Below are 25,650 nucleotides of genomic sequence, written 5' to 3' on the forward strand. Positions count from 1 at the left end.
AAAATGGTTTTTGGTATCTCAATTGGTAGGACAGTGAAGAAATTAATTTAAATAGAATCATCATTTTTATTATATTAGCTCTGCCTCTCATGAGCAATTGATATTTTTCCAGTTGTTTAGATCAGACTTTATCTGTGTGAAAAGTGTTTTGTAATTGTGTTCATGCAGTTTTGGGGTTTGTCTTGGCAGGTAGATTCCCAAATATTTTCTATTGTCTGCAGTTATTTTAGATGGAATTATTGTTTCTATCTCTTGTTTCTGGGCTTTGCTGAAAATATATAGAAATATCGATGATAATTTACATGAGTTAATTTATATCCTACAACTTTGCTAAAGTTGTTGTTTCAAATAGTTTTTTAATTTATTCCTAAGTATACCATCAACCTTATTATTTTTATTATTGTTATTTTTAATGTATAGTAGTATTTTGCCAATAAGAAGCTTAATACAAATGAAGAGATGGATTATATCTTTGAATTCTTCAATAAGCAGCTTACATGTACCATCTAGAGCACCCTCCAGTGATAACTCAGGCAAATGGCAGCTCCTTAATTCTTAATGTGGAAGGGATGGGGATTGGGGGGGAGGGGAAGAGGTATACAGCATATATCAACATAGAGTCTTTATAGCTTAGTGAAAATTAATTTATCACATTTTTCTATTGTAGTTCAGGGGCTCAGATGATAAGCATAATTCCACAGAGATAGCTTCATCAAACTGTGTTGATATTCAAAAGGAAATGAGGCAAACAGTTGCTAGCAGGAAGCTTTACTATGCTATCTCCATGCTCCCAGTGGCAGCAGCCTGAGTGTAAGGAAGGTATGATGCTCTAGCAGAAGGCCCAAAGATCCTCAGGACTTTGCCACATAGTGTAACATTTGAGACAAGAGTGAGTATGGTACCACTGGACTATATTGCCCTGTTATAGGATCAGCAAAATTAAGGTGATTTTTTTTTCTAAACTACCTAATAAGGAATGAGGGATGAGAAGCAGAGAAGTAGGAATGTAGAATAGTAAAATAGAGAATTTAACCCTTATAGTGCCATTCTAGCAAGAGGCTGATATGGGATTTGGGGGCCATATGAGTCAAACCATTTTTCACTGATTGATACTTATGTAATAGTTAGCTGGGGCTTTGATGAGGGTGAAGAAGGAAGTAATTTTGAAGCATGGGACCATATCTGGTAAAGGAAAGCCTTTAGTGACTAGAATATATAGTCTTGGGATAAAAACTCCCTAATTTCCCATTTTGCTAAGGATGGTAAAGGGGCAGCCCGAGTTTGAGAGTCTTCTTCAATAAGTTTAGCTTTTAAGAGTTTTTCTACTTTAAGTATTATTTAAAAATTTATTTCTGTATAATACAAAAAGGGACGTTTCTGGAGAGAAAAAAAATAGAGAACAAAATCAAGTGTTTTTCCTGATTTTTTTCTGTATTTTTTTTCTTATTTATTTTTCCTGATTTTTTTAGTAGCATCTTGAGCTTCTTTTAGCCATGCTCCCATATTCAAGGTATATTTTAGGTGTGGGTCAGTCATATTTAATGGGTCCCCATCAATGTATACATTTTATCAGCAAACTGGAGGACACTTTTTTTTTTTTCAAATCTCAAGATATTGATGAAGCATATCAAGTTAAATAACAAGAATGTTTTCTCCTGATATACATTGCGGTCCCCAAGTTACTATACTGCCATTGTAGGAAAGGATACATGTAAATGACCAAGGAACAGGTATGGTGATGCATAGATGTAAGGAAGACATTTGATGAGGGCAGAAACGTGCCTGGTACAACTCATGATTACATAGCCAAGAATCATTTGAATAGCCTCAGCCACCTGCCCCCACACCACAAGCTAAAGATGTCCTTATACATTTTAAACTCATTTTAAGTCAGATCTTCTTGTAGGGCTCAAGTCCCCTATCTCATCTTCCTATCTCACTTGGAATTACAACATTCCTGTCATTCCCTGTTATATCGTGAATATTAAATAATTGCCATAAGACATTTATATTGTCTATTCTTATTAGAATTATAATGGTCTTGGATTTGGGCTTTCTTTCCTTTCCTGCTCCAAACTTAATGCCCCTAGTTTCCATATAGATTGTTTTGGTATCAGACTGAAAGGTCTAGAGATCTTTGTATGAGTTCCTTTACTCTACATCCCTTGTTTTGTTATCCATTCTTTTCAATGACAAAATCACTGATCGCCCTACATTTATTTTGTATGCACCAGGATGAACTATTGAAGAAAGCTAGTATATGCCTAAAATGAAAGTTTATTTTTTATGTAGCAATTAGGAATTTTTAAAATAAAAAATCTCCTTTAAACAGAAGGATATTTCAGGGTTACAAAATTATGTTTTTGAGGTGAAGGGGAAAAGAACTAAAGGTGGGAGAGCAAACTACTGAGTGAGAAGTATGAGTTTTTTTAATTTTGGGAAGAGAAGACTTGCTGTGAGGATATACACATCTATCTATCTATCTATCTATCTATCTATCTATCTATCATCTATCTATCTATCTATCATCTATCTACATACATACACACATATACACACACAAACACTATGAAATGATTCATGAGATAGTGGGAGATCTGCTTCATAGCCCCTGAGAAGTCACTTTCTGTCCTAGTTTCTCTGTTTCCTCATAAGAAAAACAAGGAAAATATCTACCTTTTCTGGCTTACAAGGCTATTAGAAGTTCTAAAAAAAAATAATGTATGTGAGAGAATTTTGATAAGTATAAAGTGCTATCAAGCATAAGTTGCTTTTATGGATAAGTGTGCATATCAATAAAAAAGTTTTAAAGTGGGTGGGTACCAAGCAATTCAGGCCTTTTATGGTAGATATATTAAGCTAAGTATGGGGGAAAATTGCATCTTAATATACCAGGAGAGAGTAACAAATTAGTCAAGTCAGAGTAATAGCAGTTCAGGTCAGGTAGTGCAAATAAATAGATAGGAATTGACCTTAAAGTGAAAATGTAGAGAGAAGGTCTAAGAGTAGAAAAGGCAGGAAAAAATAAGGAGAGAGGAGAAAAGGGTAGAAAAATAAGAGCAAAAAAATTAGAAAGAAAATTTCTATAAAAATAGATATTTATTAAATGCCTATTCATGTACTATGTTAGGTAGAGAGATATAATATGACACAGTCCCTACCCTCAGGCACCTTGCAATCTAGTAGAAGAGAATAAATATATGTATATGAGATTAATACAAATTATCATATCAAATATAAAGAAGTTAAAACAAATTGCAATAAGATTTTTACAGAAACATAGAACCTCAGAGGTCATTTAGTCGAACCCCCAGTATAAATCTCTCTCTGTTCCAGTACCTTGTCAAGTGGTGATTTGTATTCCCCTTGAAGCCTTCTGTTGATGAGGTCTTGTTGCTTTTGCAGTTTTTTAATTATTATGATATATCCTAATACAGTTTTTAAATACAAATTACAGAGGCAGAAAAGTGGCATGGTAAATAGTGCTTAAATCAGAGTCAGGATCAGCTTAGTTCAAATCCTGCCTCAGAGACTAACAAGTTGAATGACCTTTTGCAAATCATTCAGCCTCTCTCAGCCTCAGTTTCCTTATCTGCAAAATAGAAATTATTATCACAGCATATATGTCACAGGGCTTTGTGAGAATAAAATGAGATAACATGTAAAGCTCTTTAAAAACCTTAAAATACTATTAAATGTTAGGTATTATTGTTACTGTTGTTATTTATTTTTATTAAAAGCCCATCACCAATCATTAAAATACAGATTCTTCTATACACTAAAGCAGTGGGTGTACAAATGGAGGCCTCTAAGCCATGCAGAAGGATTACTGTGGGACACATAATGACTTTGAAATCCACATATGCATCATCTATGTTTTATTGTATTTTCACTTATTTTGTTCAGTATTTTCCTATTTTTGGTGAGTTCCAGCCACACACAGGAGTCTTAATGGCTGTCTAATGCAGACACCTCTGCATTAGACTAATAGCACTCAATTTGTAAAACATAAAGGCTCAGTCTGAAGCCCTGACTAGAATCTTGCCAAAGTCCTTCCATCATAAGCAACTCACACATGATATTCTTAGTGGGGGTAGAGAGGAAGGAATCAGTATAAAAAGCAGCTGCATGAAGTCTCTGAGAAGTTTATATATGGTGCAAAAGTCAGAAGGAAGAATGTCAACTAAGAAGGAAGGTCATACAGTAGCCTTCTACCATTTGAGAGTTGGAAGGAACCTTAAGGGCCTTGTAGTGAAACCCATACACAAAAGGTATCCCCAGTAAACACCCAACACGTGGTTCTCTAGTTTTCTCAATGGAGATAGAAGTCTAGTAAGGGAAATTAAATTCTAGAAATTAATTCTGTATAAGAAAGATGGAAAACTCCCTCTCTTTTTCTTTTTTGACTTCAACTTCTACACCTGGTTCAATGCTGATAGAAGTGATCTGTTTAACAATTTCAGAAGGACTGTGCAAGTCAATAAGGCGTTTGTGGATTCTCATCTGGAACCAATCCCAAGTCTTTGAACTTTCACCGCAAGGAGTTTTTCTAGTTGTGATTCGAAGTGTCTTGGTGGGCATTCCAATAGGTCCCTTCACTTTCAAATTCTTTTCTTTGGCTCCTCTGATTAGGTCGGCACACACTTTCTCGAGTGATTTCATGTTGCGGCAGGTCAGGGTGATCCGGTTCCGGTGAATGGCTACTTCGGGCTCCACAAGGGTCTTGCGGGTGTCTTTGAATGCCATGGCGGCGAAGCAGCTTCCTGACCGACTTATTCCTCAGTGAGAGCGGACAGCGGTGAGTCAGGCTGGGGAGAGGCAGACACTGCCGCGGCAATACCTTCACCAAAGAGCGAAAACTTCCTCTCTTGAGCTATTGTTTAATTATTTCAGAGCATGGTAGTCTTCATGAATACTCTGTTGTATAAGACTTTCCCAAAGCCTTTGTGCAAACAAACAAAAGCATCTTAGTGCAAGCTTTAGTGATTTAGAATTGAACTAAGACTTTTGGGACACTCTGGACTATTAAAAGGAATCAGTTTTAGGCAGTTATGATCAAAACTGAAAGTGGCCTCAGAGATATACTCATTCTGATGCTTCATTAAAAAGGTCATCTTTTTACAATATAGATAGATAGATAGATGATAGATAAATAGAATCCTTTTCCCCTATAAGTCGTGGAATTTTTAATAAAAAAATCTAAATGCCTTAAAAATAACTTTCAAACTTCAATTTGACCAGGCCCAAGTTGTTTGGGGCAATTAGTTGGTTCAGTGAACATAGAGCTGGGCCTGGTGTCAAGCAGACCGAAGTTCAAATCAAGCTTTAGACACTAGCTGTGTGACATTGGACAAGTCACTTAACGCTGTTTGCCTCAGTTTCTTTATCTGTAAAATAAGCTGGAGACAGAGATGATATGCCATTCCAGTATCTTTGCCAAAAAAACCCAAACGGGGTCGTGAAGAGTTAGACAGTACTGAAGAAAGACTGAACAAGTTGTCTAACATGTTTGAGCTTCAGGCAACCAATATAGTCCAGGCCTGACTCATGCAGGTGTGATAGCTGAGTCTGATAGCTTCAATTTAAGATTGGAATGAAACATGGAACTAGTAGATCTGTTAGCAAAATAGTTAACAAAAGGAAGTTAGTCAACCATAGCATGGACAAGATATTCAGGAAAGAGAGAGCGTTGCTTCAGGGAGAAGCAACTTTCCTTTCTCTATGTTTCCATGTTAATCTGACAATAAAAAGAGGAGCTACTGACTTGCTGGCTTTTCTATAGATGCCACCAGGAAGTTATGCCAAGGGGGGAATGAAAAGAACACTTTATTTGGAAGGTCAGAAGGCTTGGGTTCCATCATTGACTGTGCTGATCCTGAGTTAGCATCTCTGAACCTCAGTTTCTCTGCCCGTCAGATGAAGTCAAGGACATTTCTTCTGCCTTCTCACAGAATTTTTGAAATTGTTAGATGTGGTAATATAAGAGAAATTGCTTTGTAAACTATAAAAGACCATAGAACTGCAAGCTATTGCTGTTTTAAATATCTCCTTGAGAAATCTCAAGTTCAAATGTCAGCTTCCCATGTAAAAAATGTGAACTTTGTGGCTGAGAAGGAATATTTCTTGATTTCAGTCTAGGTGAGGACATCAGCAAAGTGGAGGTGTGCTAGTAAAAAGAGCAATAACAACAAAACAAAACAAAGCCCCTCCTTAGGTCAGGCAGATGGAAATTTCTCGACTGTGGATGGAATCTAATCATTTGCTAGTCTCGGAGAACTTAAAGTGCTAAAGATAAAACTAAAATCATGGAACATTTGATACAGTTGTAACCAGGGAATTGTAGTAAAGGCCGTTTATTATAAGTGGCAGGGGACAAACTACTATTTCCTTGAACGACAAATGTTCTAAAAGTTGGCATGGGTCAGTGAAGCAAAGACTCTGATGTTTTCCATATAATAACAATGGGAAGAAGACCTTCTCCCTCCTTCCCCCTCTCCCAACCCCAACCAACTCTATGACTGAAAATACATAAGTATTTTCTAATGGATTTCCAAGTCTCGTTTTTTCTACCTCCACAACTCTTAAATCTGTCCCTTTCTCATTCCTCATACCAACACCAGATTATTCAGGCCCATATCACCTCTCACCTGGAATATTTTAATCACCTTCTAACTGGCTTTGTATTTCTAGTCTATCTCTTTTCCAATTAAGTCTCTACACAGCTGCTAACATAATCTTCCCCAAAACAAAAATATGATCATGGCACTATCTTACTCAAGAATCTTCACTGGCTAAATAATGCCTCTGGGAGAAAATATAAATGTCTTACTATGGTATCTGAAGACCTTTGCAAACTAGCCTCTAATATTTACAGATTTATTTCGTATTATTCTACTTCTTGCATTCTAAATTAAAATAAAACTGCCCTATTCACTCTTTTCTACATAAGACATTTTAACTCCTGCTTCCCTGCCTTTAGAAGGCCATTCCTACAAAGCACTTTCTCCATTTCTAAGAATTTCTTAACTTACTTTAGCTCAGTGCTACCTCATAAGGGGCATCTGAGTCTTTTGTGGTCTCCAAAATTATTCATATTTTCTCTTCTTCTTCAAATAATCTTGTATTTACTTATATGTTTGCATGTTCCATCCCTCTTTATCATGTAAGCATCTAGAAGGCAGGATCATCTCCCTCCCAATTTGTTTCTTTGTACTGCTAGTTAATAAATGCTTGTTACATTGAATAGGAAGGGCTAATCATTTATTTTCATGCAATTTTAGAGAATTAATGTTTTAAAGAAAACTTGCAATTTTCTATTTATAAAAAGTGTATTATGCAATAAGGCCAATGTCACTGGATCGAAGAATACATGTAGAAAGGAGAAGTAGAAGGTATAAGAAGACTAGGAATGTAGGAGGGAACTGGGTTTTAAAGGACTTTGAATGTCAAATAGAAGATTTTATATTTGATCCTAGAGGTAACAGGGAGCCACTAGAGTTTTCTGAATAAAGGAGCAGGATGATGTGGTCAGGCCTGTGCTTTAGGAAAATCACATCCACACACACCCACACACCCATACCCTCCCTCCCACACACTGATGACCTCACTTAATAAGCTACTGCCCATCCAACTGTGGGTTATAACCTGGGCACAACACCAGATAAATCTTTGTTTATTTAGCATTACCTTTGTGAATAGTTTGGGGGTTTGAATGACTATGTTTCTTATTTGTAAGAGCTTGTTGTGTTCTGGCACTTAGATCTTCTAGCACACTGCCATATTGGAGCAGGGCACTTGGGGGACCTCCTCATCTCTTGTTCTACCTCACCATCACTTAGTCCATCCACTTCCATTTACCCTTCCATTTGGATGTTGCAAAGGATGCTCTGGAAGATGGTGGACACAGTCTCTGAGAAGCCCCCTTCCTGCTATTTGTGACATATTAAAAATTTAAAAAACCCTCAAATATGTCTAAAAAGATGTATTTTTATATGTTTGTTAAAAAAACAAGGTAAGTTAAAGTGAATAAATGCATTCGTCAATGAAAAAACTGTTAACCCCCCACAATATTCCAGACACTATACTAGGTACTAGGAATACCACTTCAAAGACTGGAACCATCCCAATTCTCAATGAGTTTACACTTTAATGAGAGGAGAAAATACATATAGAATAAAAATTTGAGTAAATACAAAGTACTTAAGTACAAGGTTGCTTGAGAGAAAGGACATTAAACTTTAGGGGATTGGGAAAGATTTCATATAGAAAGTGATGCTGAAGTTATGCCTAGAAGAATTCTTTAAGGTGGAGATAATGGGAGAGTGCATTCCAGCAATGGGGAATGGCCAGTGTGGAAATGGGGAATAAAATGTGGTGTATACAGAACAGAGATGAGGCCAATTTGGTTGAATCACAGAGGGTATGAAGGTAGATAATATAGGATTGAAAACATAGGTTGCGGTCAGATTATGGAGGGGTTCAAAAAAATTGATAAAGAAGTTCTCTCTCTCTTTCTGTCTCTGTCTCTCTCTGTCTCTCTTTCTCTGTCTCTCTCTGTCTCTGTCTCTCTGTCTCTGTCTCTCTCTGTCTCTCTCTTTATATATATATATATATACATATATATATACATATATATATATACATATTTATATACATATATATATATCCCTATTTTTCATCTCTATGCCACAACTACTCTCCCTCCAGGTATGTTAATCTTCCTCTCTGAGTTTCTCCCTGTACGTCTGTTTCCTCTTTCCATTCTCTCTTTCTAGCACTTGGATGTTGCAGGCACAAACCAAAGCCCAAAACAGTTCTTAGATACTAGAAAGCAGCAAGACCTGGAGCTACCAGTTTCCTTAATTTATTATATGTTTGAATAGCTGTGGCCAGCCTATATATGGCCTTTGGGAGAGACATTAGTACATTATACTTCAGTAATAAATATGTGCATTTAGTATTTATTCTGATGTATATTAAATTTACTTTAGGTAAATTCAAGATGATTTAATTAAAGCTGAGTCTTTGGGAAATTACAGAGCTTCTCTAATGATACCAAGCTTGCCATGAAAACAAAAGGTCTTTCTTTTAAAATCTAAACATTTGTTGTGACCCCAATATGTGAAATACTACAGCTTCCATAGAATTATAAAGCAATATCCCACAAAGGGCAAGTTTTTTTCTGCAAAAGATTTTTTTTTTTGCCTTTTGGAGGGCATTTGGGGTTAAATGACTTGCACAAGGTCACATGGCTAGTTTTTTTGTGTTAAGTGTCTGAGGCCAGATTTGAACTCAGGTCTTCCTGACTCCAGAGCTGGTGCTCTATTCACTGCACCACCTAGCCACCCCTGGCAAAAGATATTTTAGAAGAAGGTAAGCCTTAAGGCCTTATGCTAATATGTTTTGTCTTGAAGAATACCCTAAATCTAGAAGCATCACTGATCAAGAAGGATTTGATACAGTGGACAGAAGCAAGAATGAAAATAAAGAACAAAATATGCCCTGTTTACAATGCATCCTTTATGCAATGAATGGGGGCGGGGGAAGAGAGAGAGAAGGAAATTAAATAGCATCTGAAAAGAGACTTTTAAGGATAGCTGGTAAAGTGAATAATATTGCAAAGTGATTTTCTAAATTCTTAAGTTGTTCATGAACATAGGTTAAAAAACACTTAGGCAGAAATCTTATGGAAAACAAACCTTTACTTCAAAAATAAACATCCTCATGCAGCCATAACAAAGAGAGAAGCTTTTATAGAAAGGGACCTTTATAAATTTCTGAAGGGGATAATTAGTACATCACAGAACAGGTCTTTGATGTTCACAGTCCAAGTGTGATCAGCACAGTTTATCTCCCTGTTAAAATTCTTTCCTGAGAATCTAGTGTCTCTGTCTTTTTGTTGCTACTGTTTCTTTTGATGACTTTTCTTCTCTCTACATATCAAATCCTTCTTGACCAATGATGACTTTAGATTTAGAATATTCTTCAAGCCAAAAGATATTAACATCAGGCCTTATGGCTTACCTTGGTTTCAAATGCATTTTGTAAAATAACCTGGGAGACAGGTGGAACAATGGTCTTGATCAGCAAGGGAAGGAGGAAAGTGTCTTTATTTTGCCAGTGTCTCTCTCACTATTGTCAATCATACCATTTAATGGTTTGTTCTCCTGCTTGACACTTACCTCTGTTACATAATCTGAACATTTAGTGATGCTGAGGATTGTCTACTTATACCCTAGACTAGAGTTTTTGGACAGTCACATGATTTATCATATACTCAGTGCAAGGACAATAAGAAGATTAAGAGGTTTAGTGCAAAGAGCCCTGGGCCAGAAGTCTGGACACCTGGTTTCCAATCCTTGTTCTGTCAGTAATGAGCTATTTGGCCTTGAATAAACTGCTTAATCTCTTTCACCCTCTGTTTCCTCATCTTCTTTAAAATAAAGAATTGTACTGGAGATTCACTAAAGTTCCTTCAATCCCCCTAAAATTCAATGAGTCTATGCTATGAAATGCAAACAAAATTCTTATTAGAACTTCTGTTTTGGCTGGAGGTTGGAAATATTTAAATTTAGGGAAAAAATCCTCCTTCCATACTGGATGAACTTTTCTGTCACTATTTTCATAACTAATCGTTTGAAGGATGGGCATGATAATTAGTATTTGCATAATTTTCCAGGTCATATATTAAAAAATGTTCTTTTCATTTATCTGGGTCAACCTACACATGTGAAACTTAAAATGTGTTCTCATCATTGACTTTTTGAGTTATAAAGTACTTTAGAGGTCATCTAGTCCAAAAACTGTATTTTATTGTTTCTCTAAAAAAATGTTTTTGAAAGAGTTAAAATCTACCTTTTTTCTCTCTTACCTTTCCTGTCTACTGAAAAAGAAAAAAAAACAAACCCTTGTAACAAATATACATAGTCAAGCAAGATTCCCACACTGAATATGTCCCCAAACATGTATGTCTCAGTCCACACACTGAGTCTAAAACCTATTTGTCAGAATGTGAAGAGGAAGTTTTATCACAAGTTCCCTGGAAATGTGACTAATCACGGTGCTGATCAGATTTCTTATGCTTTTCAAAGTTATTAATCTCAAAGTGCTTTTATTATATAAATTGTGCTCCTGGCTTCTGCATAAGTTCAAACAAGAATTCCCTACTTTCTCTGAAATGGTCCCCTTCATCATTTCTTATAGCACAATATTATTCCATTACATTTATAAATGATAATTTAGCCATTCTGTGACTGATGTGTACCACATTACTTTTCATTTCTTTCCATTGCAAAAAAACTGCTACAATTGTTTGTTCATCCTCTTCCTCTTTCTTCTATCTCTTTGGTATTACAGACCTAGTATTGGTATCATTGGTTCAAATAATGTGCACAGTTATTTAAGTATAGTAGAGTTCCAAATTGTTTTCCAGGTTAGCTAGACCAGTTTACAGCTATGCTAACAGTACATTAATGTTCTTGCTTTTCCCACAGGCCCGCCAGCATTTATTTTTTTCCTTTTTGGGGTCAATTTTGCTAATTTGATGGATGTGAGGTGGAAACTCAGAGTTGCTCCAATTTGCATTTCTGTTATTAGTTATTTGGAACATTTTTTCCCTATGGTTATAGATAGCTGGTTTTTCTTCCTTTGAATATCCTGTTAATTTCCTATGATCACTAATAAGTGATTTAATTAAGTTAAAAGGAAAGTTTTTGTTCTTATAATATTAAGTCTTTTATTCTTATTTTATAATAGGGAAGTATTTTATTCTCATAAATGTGAATAAGTTCCCTATTTATCTAAGAAATGAGACCTTTATCAGAAAATCATGCTTCAAAAGTTTTTATTTTTCTTCTCTTCTAATTTGTGCTGCATTGACTTTGTCTGGGCAAAAGTTCTTGAGTTTTATGTAATCAAAATTGTCCACTTTGCCTCCTGCAATCCTGTTCCTTATTTGGTCATGAATTCTTCAAATTTCTTCCTTGATCCTTTAATTTTTTTCATGAAATCACCCTTTGTGTCTAAATTATGTACTTATTTGGAATTTTTCTTGGCATATGGTATGAGACGTTGATCTATATCTACTTTCTCACAGATTGATTTCCAGTTTTTCCAGAAATTCTTGTCAAAGGATGAGTTCTTATTCCAATGCCTTGGATCTTTGGGTTGATAATACACTAGGCAACTGTGCTTGTTTTCTTCTGTATAATGTATATGTGGAGGCACAGTGAATAGAGTGCTGGGCCTGAGGTTAAAACAGACCTGAGTTTAAATTAGACCTCAGACAGTTACTAGCTATGTGATACTGGGCAAGTCATCACTTAATCTCTGTTTGCCTTTAATCCACCGAATACCTAATCTGTTCTACTGACAGAGCTCTCTATTTATTAACCAGCTCAAATTGTTTTTGATTATTATTGCTTTGCATTATAGTTTAAGATTTAGTACTTCTAGACCCCTGTGCTTCCCACTTTTTTTTATTATTTCCCTTGAGATTCTTCACCTTTCATTCTTCCAGAAAATTATCATTATTATTTTTCTGGGTCCTAAAGTAATCCATTGGTAGTTTAATGAGTAGGACATTGAATAAGCAAATTAATTTAGGTCATATGGCATTTTTATTATATTGGCCAAATTATAATATATTAGCAAGACCAGTTTAACACTATGAAAAATTAGGTCAGCTTAATTTCAGAAAGGTCAGCCTTAAGGGATCCAGATTTATTGATCTATGCAGACCTTATGAGGAAATGGTAGGACATGTGGAGCACCTTACTGCAAGTTGCCAAAATTTAGCATCTACAAAACCTCTCACGAACAGCATCAAGTGGCTAAAATTGTACACCAGAAACTTATTACCCTTTATAAAGGAGCAAATTCCCACATAACAAATATGAACCCTGAAATGTGCTTGAATTAAAAAAAAATCCTATTGGAGTTTGGAACATGAGCACACACAAAATTGTTGCCCGCAGTTGGCTGGACAAAGCATTGATCCATTAACAAAGTTAAGAAGAACTTTTGAAACAGATGCTACCAAAGTGAATACTTTTAAATTGTAATCTGTGTGGCCTGAAAAATTCTCATAATCTAAAGATCTACTAGGAGAAATCAAAACCATCTGGAAACAAATATATTATCTTCCTTGTTTTGTGGATTACCTGAATGACCCCAAAGACAGTTTCAAGTAGCCTGTAGTGTAGGCTATTTTTGTGTGGATCTTTGGGTAATACAGTTTAGTCTGGAGACCTCTTCCCAGGATAACATTTTACATGATTGAAGGAAAGGTTAAATTTTGGTTGAAGTCTGTTAAAAATAAAAATGTATATTTTCCTCATCCAAATTCAGGGACCCCTTAAAATCTTTTCATGGATCCTTAGAGATCCATGGACCCCATGATAAGAACCCCTGTTGTAGAATTTAAATCCTGTCACTTTTATTTAATTACAAAAACAAGCATTTTGTCCATATGAATAGTTGATAAAACATTAAAAGAATAGGATAGAGATTTGTCTCAGGACCATTTCTAAATGAACATAATACAATATAAGATGAGAAAAATGGGGAAAAATAGCTCATATGTGTATAATGCTTTAAGTTTTAAATACTTTATAAATTAATTATCTTATGAGAACCTCACACAAAACTCATAACACAGGTAATGTTATTCTTTCCATTTTACAGATAATTGAACTGAGGATTAAAGAGATTAAATGACTTGCTCAGATAATCTTAATCTTTCAAGTAACAGACTTTCAGATAGCTGAAGATAGATATTTGGTCCCAACTTGGTTTATTCTCTCCTTGGATAAATATTCCTACTCCTTTTGTTATTATTTTTCTTTTAAAACATTTTATTGATGTCCTTTGACATTGTTATTTTTCTTTTCTTATTTTGAATGTAACAATTAGCACCAAACATTTTCATATAAAAATAGATTGAACATGAAATCAAAATTTTCCATTACATATAGATTTTTAAAGTATATAATAAGTCAGCATATTACTTCAAAAGTTGTCCTGCTTTTCTTGTTTCCTTCTGAACCTCTTTCTGTTCTCTTCTGTGTATTTTTAGAAATGCTTAATCAACAGAATTTTCTTTGCCTTGCTATCTGTTATCAGTAGTCCTCTTTTCTTCCTAATATTCCTCCACTGTAATATAAAAGCACTCCCCCAAAGAGAGTCAGTGTAGTAAAATGTAGGAAGTTTGCCTTGTACCTTGAGGCATGCAAAAATTGCCTAGCATGGAGATATCCCTAAAAGGGCTTGTCAAATATTCCCAGATCCCCTAAGCTGGAGGCACTCTGTATCCCTCACTCAAGGTGTGGGGTAACTCCCTTTGCTTGACTGACTAATGGAGAAAGACTTTTTTTAAAACTGAGAAAACTGAAATAGGCACTCTTTCCTTATTCATACAGAGGTAAAGATGACAGGTCATCCATGAACTGGTGAGAATGGAAGGATTTCCTTCTTGTTGTTTTTGTTCTGTTTTTTTTTTCTTCTCAGTTTCATGTGCTGGTGATCTATACTTAACTGTGTCAGTCACAGCAGCCCTGGGGCCAGGATTCTAGACAACCAGCCAGTGCAAACAGCCTGACAGGGAAGCCCCAAGAAGGACTTAGAATTGAGAATGTGCCTATAGGAAATTGAGCTAAACTATGGGCCTAATCTCCCCACCCTCCCTAGAGATTAAGTTGGTGCCAACAGGGTGTATGTGGGTAATTAAGCATCTCTCAAGTTGGAGTATAAATTTGTATATTTGTGAATATATCTTTAAATTTGTAAAAACTATTCTAACTCATTGGTTAATGGAACTGGAATGTGGGAGACTACATCTCCACAGTCAGAGGGAACACAACTGGGGGCGGGGGGAACAACTAGAGCCAATAGCAGAGAACCCAAACACTATGAACTGGAGAATACTAAGTGGGAAGTAAAATATAAACTCTCTTCTCTTCAGGCAGTGAGGGTCCAGGATAGAAAGAGTCACAACAAAAAGAAATCCACCATTGGCCATTTCTGAGAATGAATGTGTTGTTTTTCATTTCTAGTTCAATACCTCTCTTCTCAAGAGGTGGGAAATGTGATTGATCATCAATCATTCCTCAGGATTCCTGGCTTCTTTTAACTAATTCTTATATGGCACAAGGTTGAGGCTTTTTGCCTTTCTTGTATTCTCAAGGTCACATCTTGCGACCTCTGGACTGTCTCCAATCTGTCAATAAACTTCTTAAAACGTATAACCAAGAAGGAATGCCTTCTGCTATCCCAAGCTAACTCTATTATACAGTTGAGTTCAAAGGCTTGGAGAAATAAAATGAAACTGGAGCTCTCTTTGTCAGAGTTCATACTGATAAATCAAGGTCTGGAAAGTAGGTTTTTGTATCTGATTGTTGAAGGAATGCTTTTCTTTTACTGGGATAGGAAGGAAGGCTTTCTTTCTTTTTTTTTTTTAAAGCAATTGGGGTTAAGTAACTTGCTCAAGGTTACACGGCCAGGTGTTTCTGAGTGGATGCTAAGTGTCTGAGCCCAGATTTGATCCCAGGTCATCCAGACTCTGGGGCCAGTGCTCTTACTCACTGTGCTACCTGGCTGCCCCAAGGAAGCCTTTCTTCTTTCTGAAAACTGAAGTATAGAAATGTCTCCATGAATTCCATTAAATAATATCTAGAGTTGACAGTATACCCTTCAGTGAAATTTCTTTTGATCAAAGTCTTATATTTGTATTTAAATATAAATTGATTTCTTTATTGTCCCTTACATCTTGACAACAGCTGTGTTTTAGTAATGTACCAGGCTAATCCCTCTAGTTGACTGAATTCATCTTCTTTCTCTACTTTTTCATAGATAAAAAGTGAAAGACTGATGAAAGGAAGAAGAGGATGTGGAAAATTTCTTGGTACTTCCAATGAAATCAAAGAATAAAAGTGCATTCTCAAAATCCTACTTCACCTTTTTTCTCTTTAAGAAACTGTGTCACACAAGTGATGTCTTATGTCTTATGCTGATTCTTCCTTGCTGCTTAGAAGTGAGTCTGAGTCCTCCAAGGCTGTGCTAATGGAACACAGGGGTGCTCAGGTCCTCCCATGATGGAAAATGCTTCCCTAGGGGCCTAGTGAGGATTGTGTGTCTCAAAGATTAGCTTAGTTCGATTTGGTTAAGACCCCTTACCAGCTGATTAGTTATTGCTAACCAGCTGACCAGTTATTTTCAACCACAGTAAATCACAAAGACTACCTATTTAATTGCAAAGGATTTATAGTTGTTATTGGTTTATGGAGTATATTCAAATAAAATTACACTTATGGTAACTTTAAAATTATATTTAAAGGACATACACTTGCATATGTGAATATACATGATATTTATATGATCTCTCACTACAAAATGTTTTTTTATTATTATTAAAACTCCAAAGAAAATAGACGGCTTTTTTGTATAAAATTATATTTCTTTGAGATTGTTGAAGGGTGAGCTACAGATGTCTAATTGTAAAAATTTGCAAAGATAAGCTGCTTTGAAGGACAGAGATAGGGAGATAAAATAAGATCTTACAAGTGGCTTTTACTTGGGTATAGAGTATTAACAATAGTTGGTGTAGAATCTCTATATGACCTCTCATGCCTCTTTAAGTCTCAAGATTCAACCACCAAGGCCTGTTCTAGTCTCAAGATTAAAAAATGTAGAGAAATATTTTATTATTTTCAATACAATAAACATTTATTAAGTACCTAATAAGTGCCAATTACATTGATGCAAGTTCTGGGGATATAAATAAGGCAAAGAAAATTCCTGCCTTCTAGAAGATTAGAACCTAATGGAGAAAGATAACAAACAATTAGAAGCTAAAAAATGGAAAAGTATGGGGAAGAGAAGGTGCCTCGACTGAAGGCATGGTGTTGGAGTCAAATCCAAACAGTGTAATTGGTGAGAAATGATTTCTTGAGCTTCTGATCCCTCTTTAAATGTAGGTTCAGGGAGGAGTGTTTTGCTTCACCCTCTTCCCCTCCAATCAGAGAGTCAGAAGCAACTGAAGTATGAGTATCAAATCTAGGTGATGGTGAGTAGTCTGGTGTTTGGATTTTCTGGGGCAAGTATAAGGAGGACTATGGTGATGATGAAGTCAAATTGAAACAATTTGCAATGCTTTTAGGCTCTAAGCATCTATCTAAATTTTGGTATTCTTGCTATAAACATAATACAGTCACAAAATGAAGTTGCATCTAAATGGAAGAATGGGTTCACAGTTTCTCCTTGGAGGGCAAATAAAAGAACTTAGTTGTTTTATATACACAAAAGCCATAGGAAAATCACATTTGGTAGAAGACTTTGTTATCTCATGTGATAACACTCACGATAAACATTTGTAAAAAGGCTACTATGAAGATAATTGCTACTTGGGCACCAACATCTGTTGCAGAAAAAGCAGAAAAAAATTGTATTAAATTTTTTTATAAGCTTAACAATATTATATCAGCATATACTTTAATTTTAGGTGATTTTAATGGAGTCGTCAGCATTGTGGAAAAGATATGTTAAAAATGCGGAATACAAAGCCAGAGACAGAAAATTTACAATTACACAGAAGCCTTCCACATAACTTTGTACATATAAACCATTCATTTGTTAGAGCTAAGAGCAAAGTCAATATCAAATTAGAAGAAAATTAAAAAAAGAAAATATGACATGTAATGAGAAAACTCCAATTTGACCCTTTTAAACAAGCTACTGATGTGGGGGGAACAGGGCGAGGCCGGGAGGGAGGGAGGGAAGGAGAAGGACAGGTTAAAGAAGAGACATTGATAATATGAGCATTTCCTTTAAAAATATATTTAACTGATACAAATCTACTGCCATAAAAAGGAGACCAAAACATTCTAGAAATGCCATCAGCTAGCAAACACCTGTTTTCTTTGCCAATTGGAGAGATATGGCTGCCAAAGTCACACTGGTTGAGAATATAAATTCATTTATAATAGCTTACATTGTGAGCACTATTGTTTCACAAAACAGCAAGAAAAGGTAGAAGGAAAAAATATATAGGAAACTGAGTAAGAGAACTAATGAAACCAGATCATCTCTAAATCATTTCATGATTCATCAAATCATGACAAAACTATAAGGACAAACTATAGGCAAAAAATTGAAAACATTTTTCAAAATTATAACAAATTATTCTTTCTACCAATTAGGAGTTGAGTCACTACATTTGGATTTTAACATTAAAATCCCTGAAGTGTTGCGAGAATAGAAGCATAACACTAAAGATAACAAAATTGGGAAAAATCTGAGACCCAATACCACAAGTTCTGGATTTACTGAACTGGGTTCGATTTTTTAATAGACTACCAAATCACTTAAAAAAAAATTATTGTCCCCAGTTGCCTCTGGGAAATCTCAGTATAATTCAAATATAAATCATATCTAGGTCCCCAGAGAGGTAAATAAGGAGATTCCCAGGTCCTGTTCATACATTCAAGATGATACATGTATTTGTGGTTCCAGTCAGCCACTATTTCACTATATAGAAAATGCAAGAACAATGTAAAGGACTCAAAATATACTGTAGAAAATCAATACAATTTTCCTCTTTCTCTGGTGACTCTCAGCTTCCCAAATGTCTCACTGTATTCCATCTTCAGAGTACTGTGTTTGAACCTAATGATAAATATTGTACATGATCTCATACAATATGAAAAATAATCACATTTATGGAGGTCATCCTTGATGAACTTAAGGGAACAAGCAGATGTTTACAAATAATATTCTATAGCAAGGAATATGTTTATACCTACAAACTTCACTGAAAGCTACAATGAACACAAGATCCCATTATGAATGTCTGTTGAATATTAAAAACAAAATAAAACACAACTCTTGATTTGGAGAATTAAAAACTGCCTTAAAGGTTCTCCTCTATCACCATGTTTCCCAAGCATATATTAAAATCATAAAAGTTCCATTAAAGATATAATGTAGACAACTTTATTTTTATTGTAAAATCCTCTCACTACGAACATGAGGCAGGAACAAAAAGCAGGAAAAAATTTTAAAAATTTTTTCTATTTCCATAGAAGATAGTGCGTGCACAATACAAATAGAGGAATTTCCTAGAGATGATAAGATCGTCTACATGCTGCAGTTTGTGGGCAACATGGTTAGTTAGCCATCATTGCATCAAATACCTGAAGATTGCAGAATCTCCTAAATTACTTAAAAGGGTTTCACATAACAGAATCCACAGGCAAAAAATGGATGAAGAAAAACTATTTTCCAGACTGTGATATGAAGTTGAATGGGGAGAATATAGAACTAGATTATCAGGTAATGTTTCTTGGACAGATAGTACAGATTGGTAGAACATTTAGGTAACTACATAGTGCTCACAGGTCCCTCAAGTTTTCCCCTGAAACAAAAGACCCTTGTGTTAACACTAATTTTCTTCCATTCATGCTAAATGCCCACAAATCATGAAATACCCAAACCTATAAAGATATTTCTTGCTATAGAATATCATTTGTGAAAGTCTGCTTGTTTCCTTATCATAAGTTCCTCACAGATGACCTACATAAATGTGATTATTTTTAATATCGTATGAGATTATGTATTGTATTTATTGTGAGGGTCACCCATGGTACTCTGAAGATGGAATACACTGAGCCCTTGGGAAGTTAAGACTCACCAGAGAAAGAGGAAAATTGTATTAATTTTCTATGGTATATTTTGAGTCCTTTACATTGTTCTCTGCAGTGAAAGAGTGGCTGCCCTGAACCACAAATACTTGTGTTATCTTGAATGTATGTATAGGATCCAGGGACCTCTTTATTTATATCTCTGGGGACCTAAACGGGAGTTACTGTGGGGAGGTGGGAATAATCAAGTAACTAGACCAGAATTTTGTAAACCAAAGCAAAATTTACTGATTTCACCAGTGAGACTAATTCTCCTGCTCAAATACGGAGGGAGCAGTGCTTTTTATAGGGAGAAGTGAGGGAAAGGAATGGGACTGGAATATCTGTTTCTAGGGCTACAGGATAGATCTTGCTTCATATTTGTTTGCCAACCGAATCCAGGTTATTGTGGTTATTGTGATTAAACTTGTTTTGCAAATTGAGGTGTAAAACATGACATATTGATACCTTATTCCTGGCTGCTTGCAATTTCAAGCAGGAAGGTGGTGGGGGTGAGGCATTAGCAGGTGACTGGATGGTGACGTCAGAACTCACATTACCCAAATGGCAAGAATAGATATATAGTGAATGTGGATAAATCCCCATGTATTTCCAGTGAAGATCTGCGTAAATAAGAGATAGTGCAAAGGATATGATCATAGAATTGTGTGGTATAAAAAGATGACTGCTTAGGCATGTTTTAAAAGCAAAGGGTGACTGACAAATCCATCTACTCCACTGGTACCCATTCAATCTCAGAAGCTCCAGAGGAAGGTTCTTAGCCTGTTGAGTTCAAGATTTAAGGGAAGACATGGTCGAAAGTCATAAATGAGAAAAAGTGGATAGTCTGTGATTTACAGCACTGAAAGGAGTTCTTGTACTGAAAAGATCACAGAACTATTGAGGAATGATGACTAAATAATCAATTGTTAAGATTGTTATTATTATTTATATATAAATATGATCATTGATCAAGATGATATTGTTTGTAATTAATTATAATGTTGATGGGCACTTATGAGAAATGTTCCCTTACTTGGGAGGTTAAATCTAGAAATCTTAAATTAGGAATATTGTAATAGTAATAGATTTTATTTTGACATTTTTTTCTGAACTAATAAACACAGAGTAAATAATCAGAGGATCCCAATGTGAATAAAGACACCAAGCAAGCTCCCCCATAGGAATCCCTAGGAGGTCACATAAGGAAGACACTAAAGCAACTTAAGAGAAGAGGAGGAATTCTAGTGGATGGTTTTAGATACTTCTAAAATCTCAGTGTACATGACACATGCTTCTTTGGTTGTTTAATAGATCTCTAATTTTGTCAATGTCTGCATTTTCTCCAAAGATATCAGGGTGTGTGAGATGCTTAGGGAGGACTAGAACTTCTGGTGTGAGGGTTTGCTAAGCCTACTTTGCCGTCTACATGTCACCCAACTCTGATCTGTGGCTCCAAGAAGCTGTAGCATGTACAGTGGCCTCACCCTGGTAAAAAGGGCAGCCAACGGGCCTTCCCTGAGTTGGGGGACTCCTGCCACAAGCATGTGAAGACTTTCCCCCATGGTGTGGGTAGATGAGAATAATTTGTTCCAACACTCATGAAGATGGCTGAAGCAGGCATTGTAGAGTGATTAGAGCTTGGTCAGACACCAAAGATATCAAGATGGTCCACTGATCCTGCCACTGGCCTTTGATGACTCTGGAAGAGAGAGTTAAACTGCCAACTTTCTGTGATTCTGTATCATTTAAATCCAATTTGCAAGGGAGTCAAGACATTGCATCAACTTGTGATGTCATTGCTCCTGTTAGAAAATAAAAAAATAAATAACAAAACAGAATGCAATGTAGACATGTCTTCTTATTCTATATAACACATGTCCATGATCTATTGTAAGTCCTCCAAATAGGGTCCACTCAACTTGCTGAGGCCCTTCCTCTAGGTCTTTTGATGGTATTTGGGCATTGATTTGGGCCCTAACAGAAACACTTCCTTTCCTTACTAATAACTGACATTATGTTTGGACTAAATTGGTGTGTCTTCATTTTCTTAGCAAAAATTTCTTCTATGAAGTTATTCTACAATCACCACAACATCCTGGTATAAAATTAGGATAAGTTTTAACATGGTGATTAAATTCCAGTATCTCTGTGTCTCTTGCATATCAATAGAGATTAAAAACTAGAGCCTTGCCCTTTGTTTTTAAAGTTGAAGGTCCTGGTGGTGATTACTCTCTCTCTGTGAGGTTATGTGAAGAGAATGCAGATCTGTAGGAAGCCTAGAAGGGATTGTCTGACAGTGAGTTCATTATCACTACATGTTTCTATGAAAAAACCCACTTGGCTGTTGAGTCATTTCCATGTTGCAATATGGTCACAGTCAGAAAATTATAAGCAGAGTAAAAAGGAGTCAACAATACAAAAGATCTCCAGCCCCTCAACACATTAACTAGTGGAAGGATGCATGTACTTGGTATTCAGTATCAATGCCACACCTCTGACTGCTACATTTACCTCTGGCTAGAAATGAATTGGGGATTGGAAAAGACAAATTGGATTATGTAAAACACTGTAGAAAAAAAGAAATAAATCTTGTAAGTGTAATGTCTATATTCAGGAGGTAGGAAAGAAAGGACAACTATGAAATTAGAGATGATGGCTTTCATTTCTGGAAAAGTATTGAATATATAACAACAAGAAACAACAAACCTGTATATAGAGCTTACTATGTGGCCCAGGCCTTATGCTAAGTGCTTTATAATTATTATCTCATTTGATGTTTACTACAACCCTGAGAGGTAGATGCCTTTATTATCCCCATTTTACAGATGAGGAAGCCAAGGCAAACATAGGTTATGTGACTTGTCCAGGGTTACACAGCTAGCATCTAAGGTCAGTTTGAATTCAGGTCTTCTTGACTTCAGGCTTGGTGATGTATTCACAATTCATGTATTTCTAAGATCACATCAGCTTAGATAATTATCAGCATGAATTGGGGAGCAATGCATAATATAACCATTTAATTTTCATTCTTCAGTGGAGGATGGGGCCAAGTACTTGGAGTGCCATGGGGTGCGGTAGGAATGAGGGAGAAGGGGATATTACATAACCACAATTTGGGTTGGTCTAAAATTTAGACTCTAATCTGTCTTGACTGCTTGCTTACAAGAGGAGAATAATATAATTTTTGCAATACTAATAATAACTATTCAAATGGATTTTGCCCCATTCTAATTTCATCTACATTATAATTTAAAGCTAGTCAGTCCAACAGAAAGTCATTAATATTAGTTCTGAGTCAGTTTGGAGAGACCATTTTAAACAATGCCCCTTAGGAGATAGTAATAGGCCAATAAGTTTCTCTGTTAGAAATTCTGTTATTTGAAATTCAAAATGCATTTTCCCATCAAGAAAATGTTATAAATAATGGTGATGTTTCCAGGCCAGCTCATGAAAAAAACCTTGTAGCTCATATAGATTTCAGGAGTCCTTGTCTCAATTCTTACACACACTGGCAAGGTGGGTCCTCAGGGGATGGCTACATCTCTCCCCTCAAAGTTCTTAGGAGGTACCCTAAGTGGTATGGTATAGGCTGCCCTATAGAATAATTCCAATGATTTTAGTTAAAGACCCCATTCCAATGCCTTCTCCCTGCTGTCAGTTGTTACTTACCAAGAATAACTCCCTTATATTGTTATAGAACTAGTGATTAACTCCTCACCATAAGTTTGACAAATTGCTATCAGTGAATTTTTACAAAGGGATATTTATTGAAAAGATATAGCAAAAAACAAAGAAAAAAATAAGGAAAAAAATGGGAAAAATAGAATGGAAAGACCATAACCTACTAGTGGAGTAATTCCAGGATTTACTCCTTAAATCCTTAAGTTTGAATCCCAGCTCTACCACCTTGATCTGCTACAACCATTCCACTAATTTTCATTTTCTCCTCTTGTTGGTCTCCTCATTAAATTTCCATTTCTCCATGTGCAACCCTGGCATAAAAATGTATCTAATGGGAAATATATTAATTCAAAACTTCAACTGGGGTTTTCAGGATCACATTCCCCTCCCCCCCGATTCATCCTTGGAAACTAGAAGAGGGCATTTATTTAAAACTCTCTTCCTTGCCCCTCTTCATCTGTTGGAAAGTAGAAGTCGACATTCTCTCAGTTCTATTTCTGGGCGTCTAATATGATTATTGGGGACAAGCCACATTAAAGAGCTATGAAAGACTGACACATCTGACTGATATTACCACTTAGGGCTAAAGTATAAGTATGAGCCACCTCTTTGCCTCTTCTTTCTTTTTTTCTGTTTGTTTTCCTAGGATACTGGCTTACTTGCGTATTTTCCCACTGCCAGCACCTATTGTTTCCAAGAAGTGTTTTTTTTCTCATTTTTTGTCCCTTTGTGGAACAAAATTCAGTCATATACCTGTTGCCCTTCCCTTCCTGTCCTTGATATAAGTAAACAGTCCTCCTCCTCCTCCTCTACCTACTCTTCCTCTTTCTACTGGTGATTTTTCTTATTGTTGACAGCTGTGAGATAAAGAATAAAAGATTTACTCCCTCGCATTATTTTTCTTTCTTTTTTCCCACTTGGACCCTATGGAGAACAACAGAAGTATATATTAATGATGATGGTGAGGCATTTTAATCCACTGAAGTGACAACCTTTATTTCAAATGAAAATGTCCTAGGTACATTTTTTCTTAGGAATAAGCTTGGGGTATAGCAGGAGATGGAGAAGAGATGAATAAAAGACTGATGAAAGAGATCCAGCCAAAAGGGTTCATAGTTCTTTCTTCTCTACCCTTTCCTCTTCATAATGGCAGAGCTGCCATCGCATATTCTACCTTAGACCCGCAGAAGAGAGAATCATAGTTATTCCCCAGAGATTAAAGTAGAGTGGTGACAGTGTTAAAGGGGAGTGGGAAAAGAGAAGAGGGATGAAATTCAGAGAACTATCAATTTGAAAGAAAGCCTGATTCTTATGGCCATGGTGGTAGCTGATCATCCTAGACTGAACATTCTTCTTTAGGAGATTTACTTTATAATTAAGTAAAACACAAAGCAGTAAAACTCGAAAGAAATAGTTTATTTTGTTGTGGGTGCTGGAAGAAAAGCTGGCTTAATTAGCAAAGGATGAAGACTGCAAATTTTTAATTAGGAGAGAATGGACATTTTAAAACACCCTGTCTTTCTTTTACTTGATAACAAGTGTATGACTAGCTGAATGATCATTCAGTTTTTGCTTCTCAAGAGGAACAGAGAAAGGAAGAGGGAGAAAGAGAGAAGAAAGAAGAGGACAGAGTTTTCTGAGACTATGAATTCATAGATTTAAGCTGGAATGGAATCAATCAATTGAAATAGATTAATAAGTACTTACTGTATGTTAGCCATGTTAGGTTCTAGGGATACAAAGACAAAACTGGAACACAGAAATAATTTAGTTCGTTTCTTTCATGGGAGAGATGAGACTGAGGGCCCAAGAAGGAAACTGATCTGACTAGTTAGAGATGTAATAAACAACAGAGCTGAATTAGAACTCCTCTTCTGAATGCAAATTAAGTTATTCTAGGAGAAGAGGCATAACCTTAGTGGATAATGCTGGAGGGACAGATGAACAAGTGATTTGGTAAGAATTTGGGGCAGACTTATAGAGAGAAATGTTTGGGCCAGAAGGTGAAACTACCTATGGGTTAACTTCTCCACTGAATTTCTCTTCTTTTGTCCTATAACTTCTAAGGAGAAAAAACAAACAAACTTGAAACATGTGACCCAGACTTTCTCTTCTTTCTTTTTCTTTTGCCCTCACTCTCTGGTATTTATGATAGTTGACCTAGTCTCTAAGTGATCACTTGATTAATGTCATCTGCTATGACCTTCTTTAAATCCTGTCCTCTATTTCTCAAAACTCCTATCCAGTCACTAAAGAGGTACCTTTATCTTTTCCTCATTTCTCTTTCAGTGCCATT

General features: G+C 35.9%; 1 protein-coding gene across 1 annotated transcript; it reads right to left on the minus strand.

Annotated features, from left to right (window-relative positions):
• Nucleotides 1-4,356: 4,356 nt before the first annotated feature.
• On the minus strand, nt 4,357-4,785 carry LOC138157124 (small ribosomal subunit protein uS10-like). The gene has a single exon (XM_069082618.1). The coding sequence runs from the start codon at nt 4,744-4,746 to the stop codon at nt 4,357-4,359; it is 390 nt and encodes a 129-aa protein (XP_068938719.1). The 5' UTR covers nt 4,747-4,785.
• Between the last annotated feature and the right edge of the window lie 20,865 nt (nt 4,786-25,650).

Source organism: Petaurus breviceps, unplaced genomic scaffold (assembly GCF_028583685.1).
Source record: "Petaurus breviceps papuanus isolate PSGF00001 unplaced genomic scaffold, PetGlider_PUasm1.0 111, whole genome shotgun sequence".
NCBI lineage: Eukaryota > Metazoa > Chordata > Mammalia > Diprotodontia > Petauridae > Petaurus > Petaurus breviceps.

Excerpts from the sequence above, each read along its gene's own strand:
- LOC138157124 (XM_069082618.1), bottom strand. The coding sequence starts at position 4,746 with ATGGCATTCAAAGACACCCGCAAGACCCTTGTGGAGCCCGAAGTAGCC.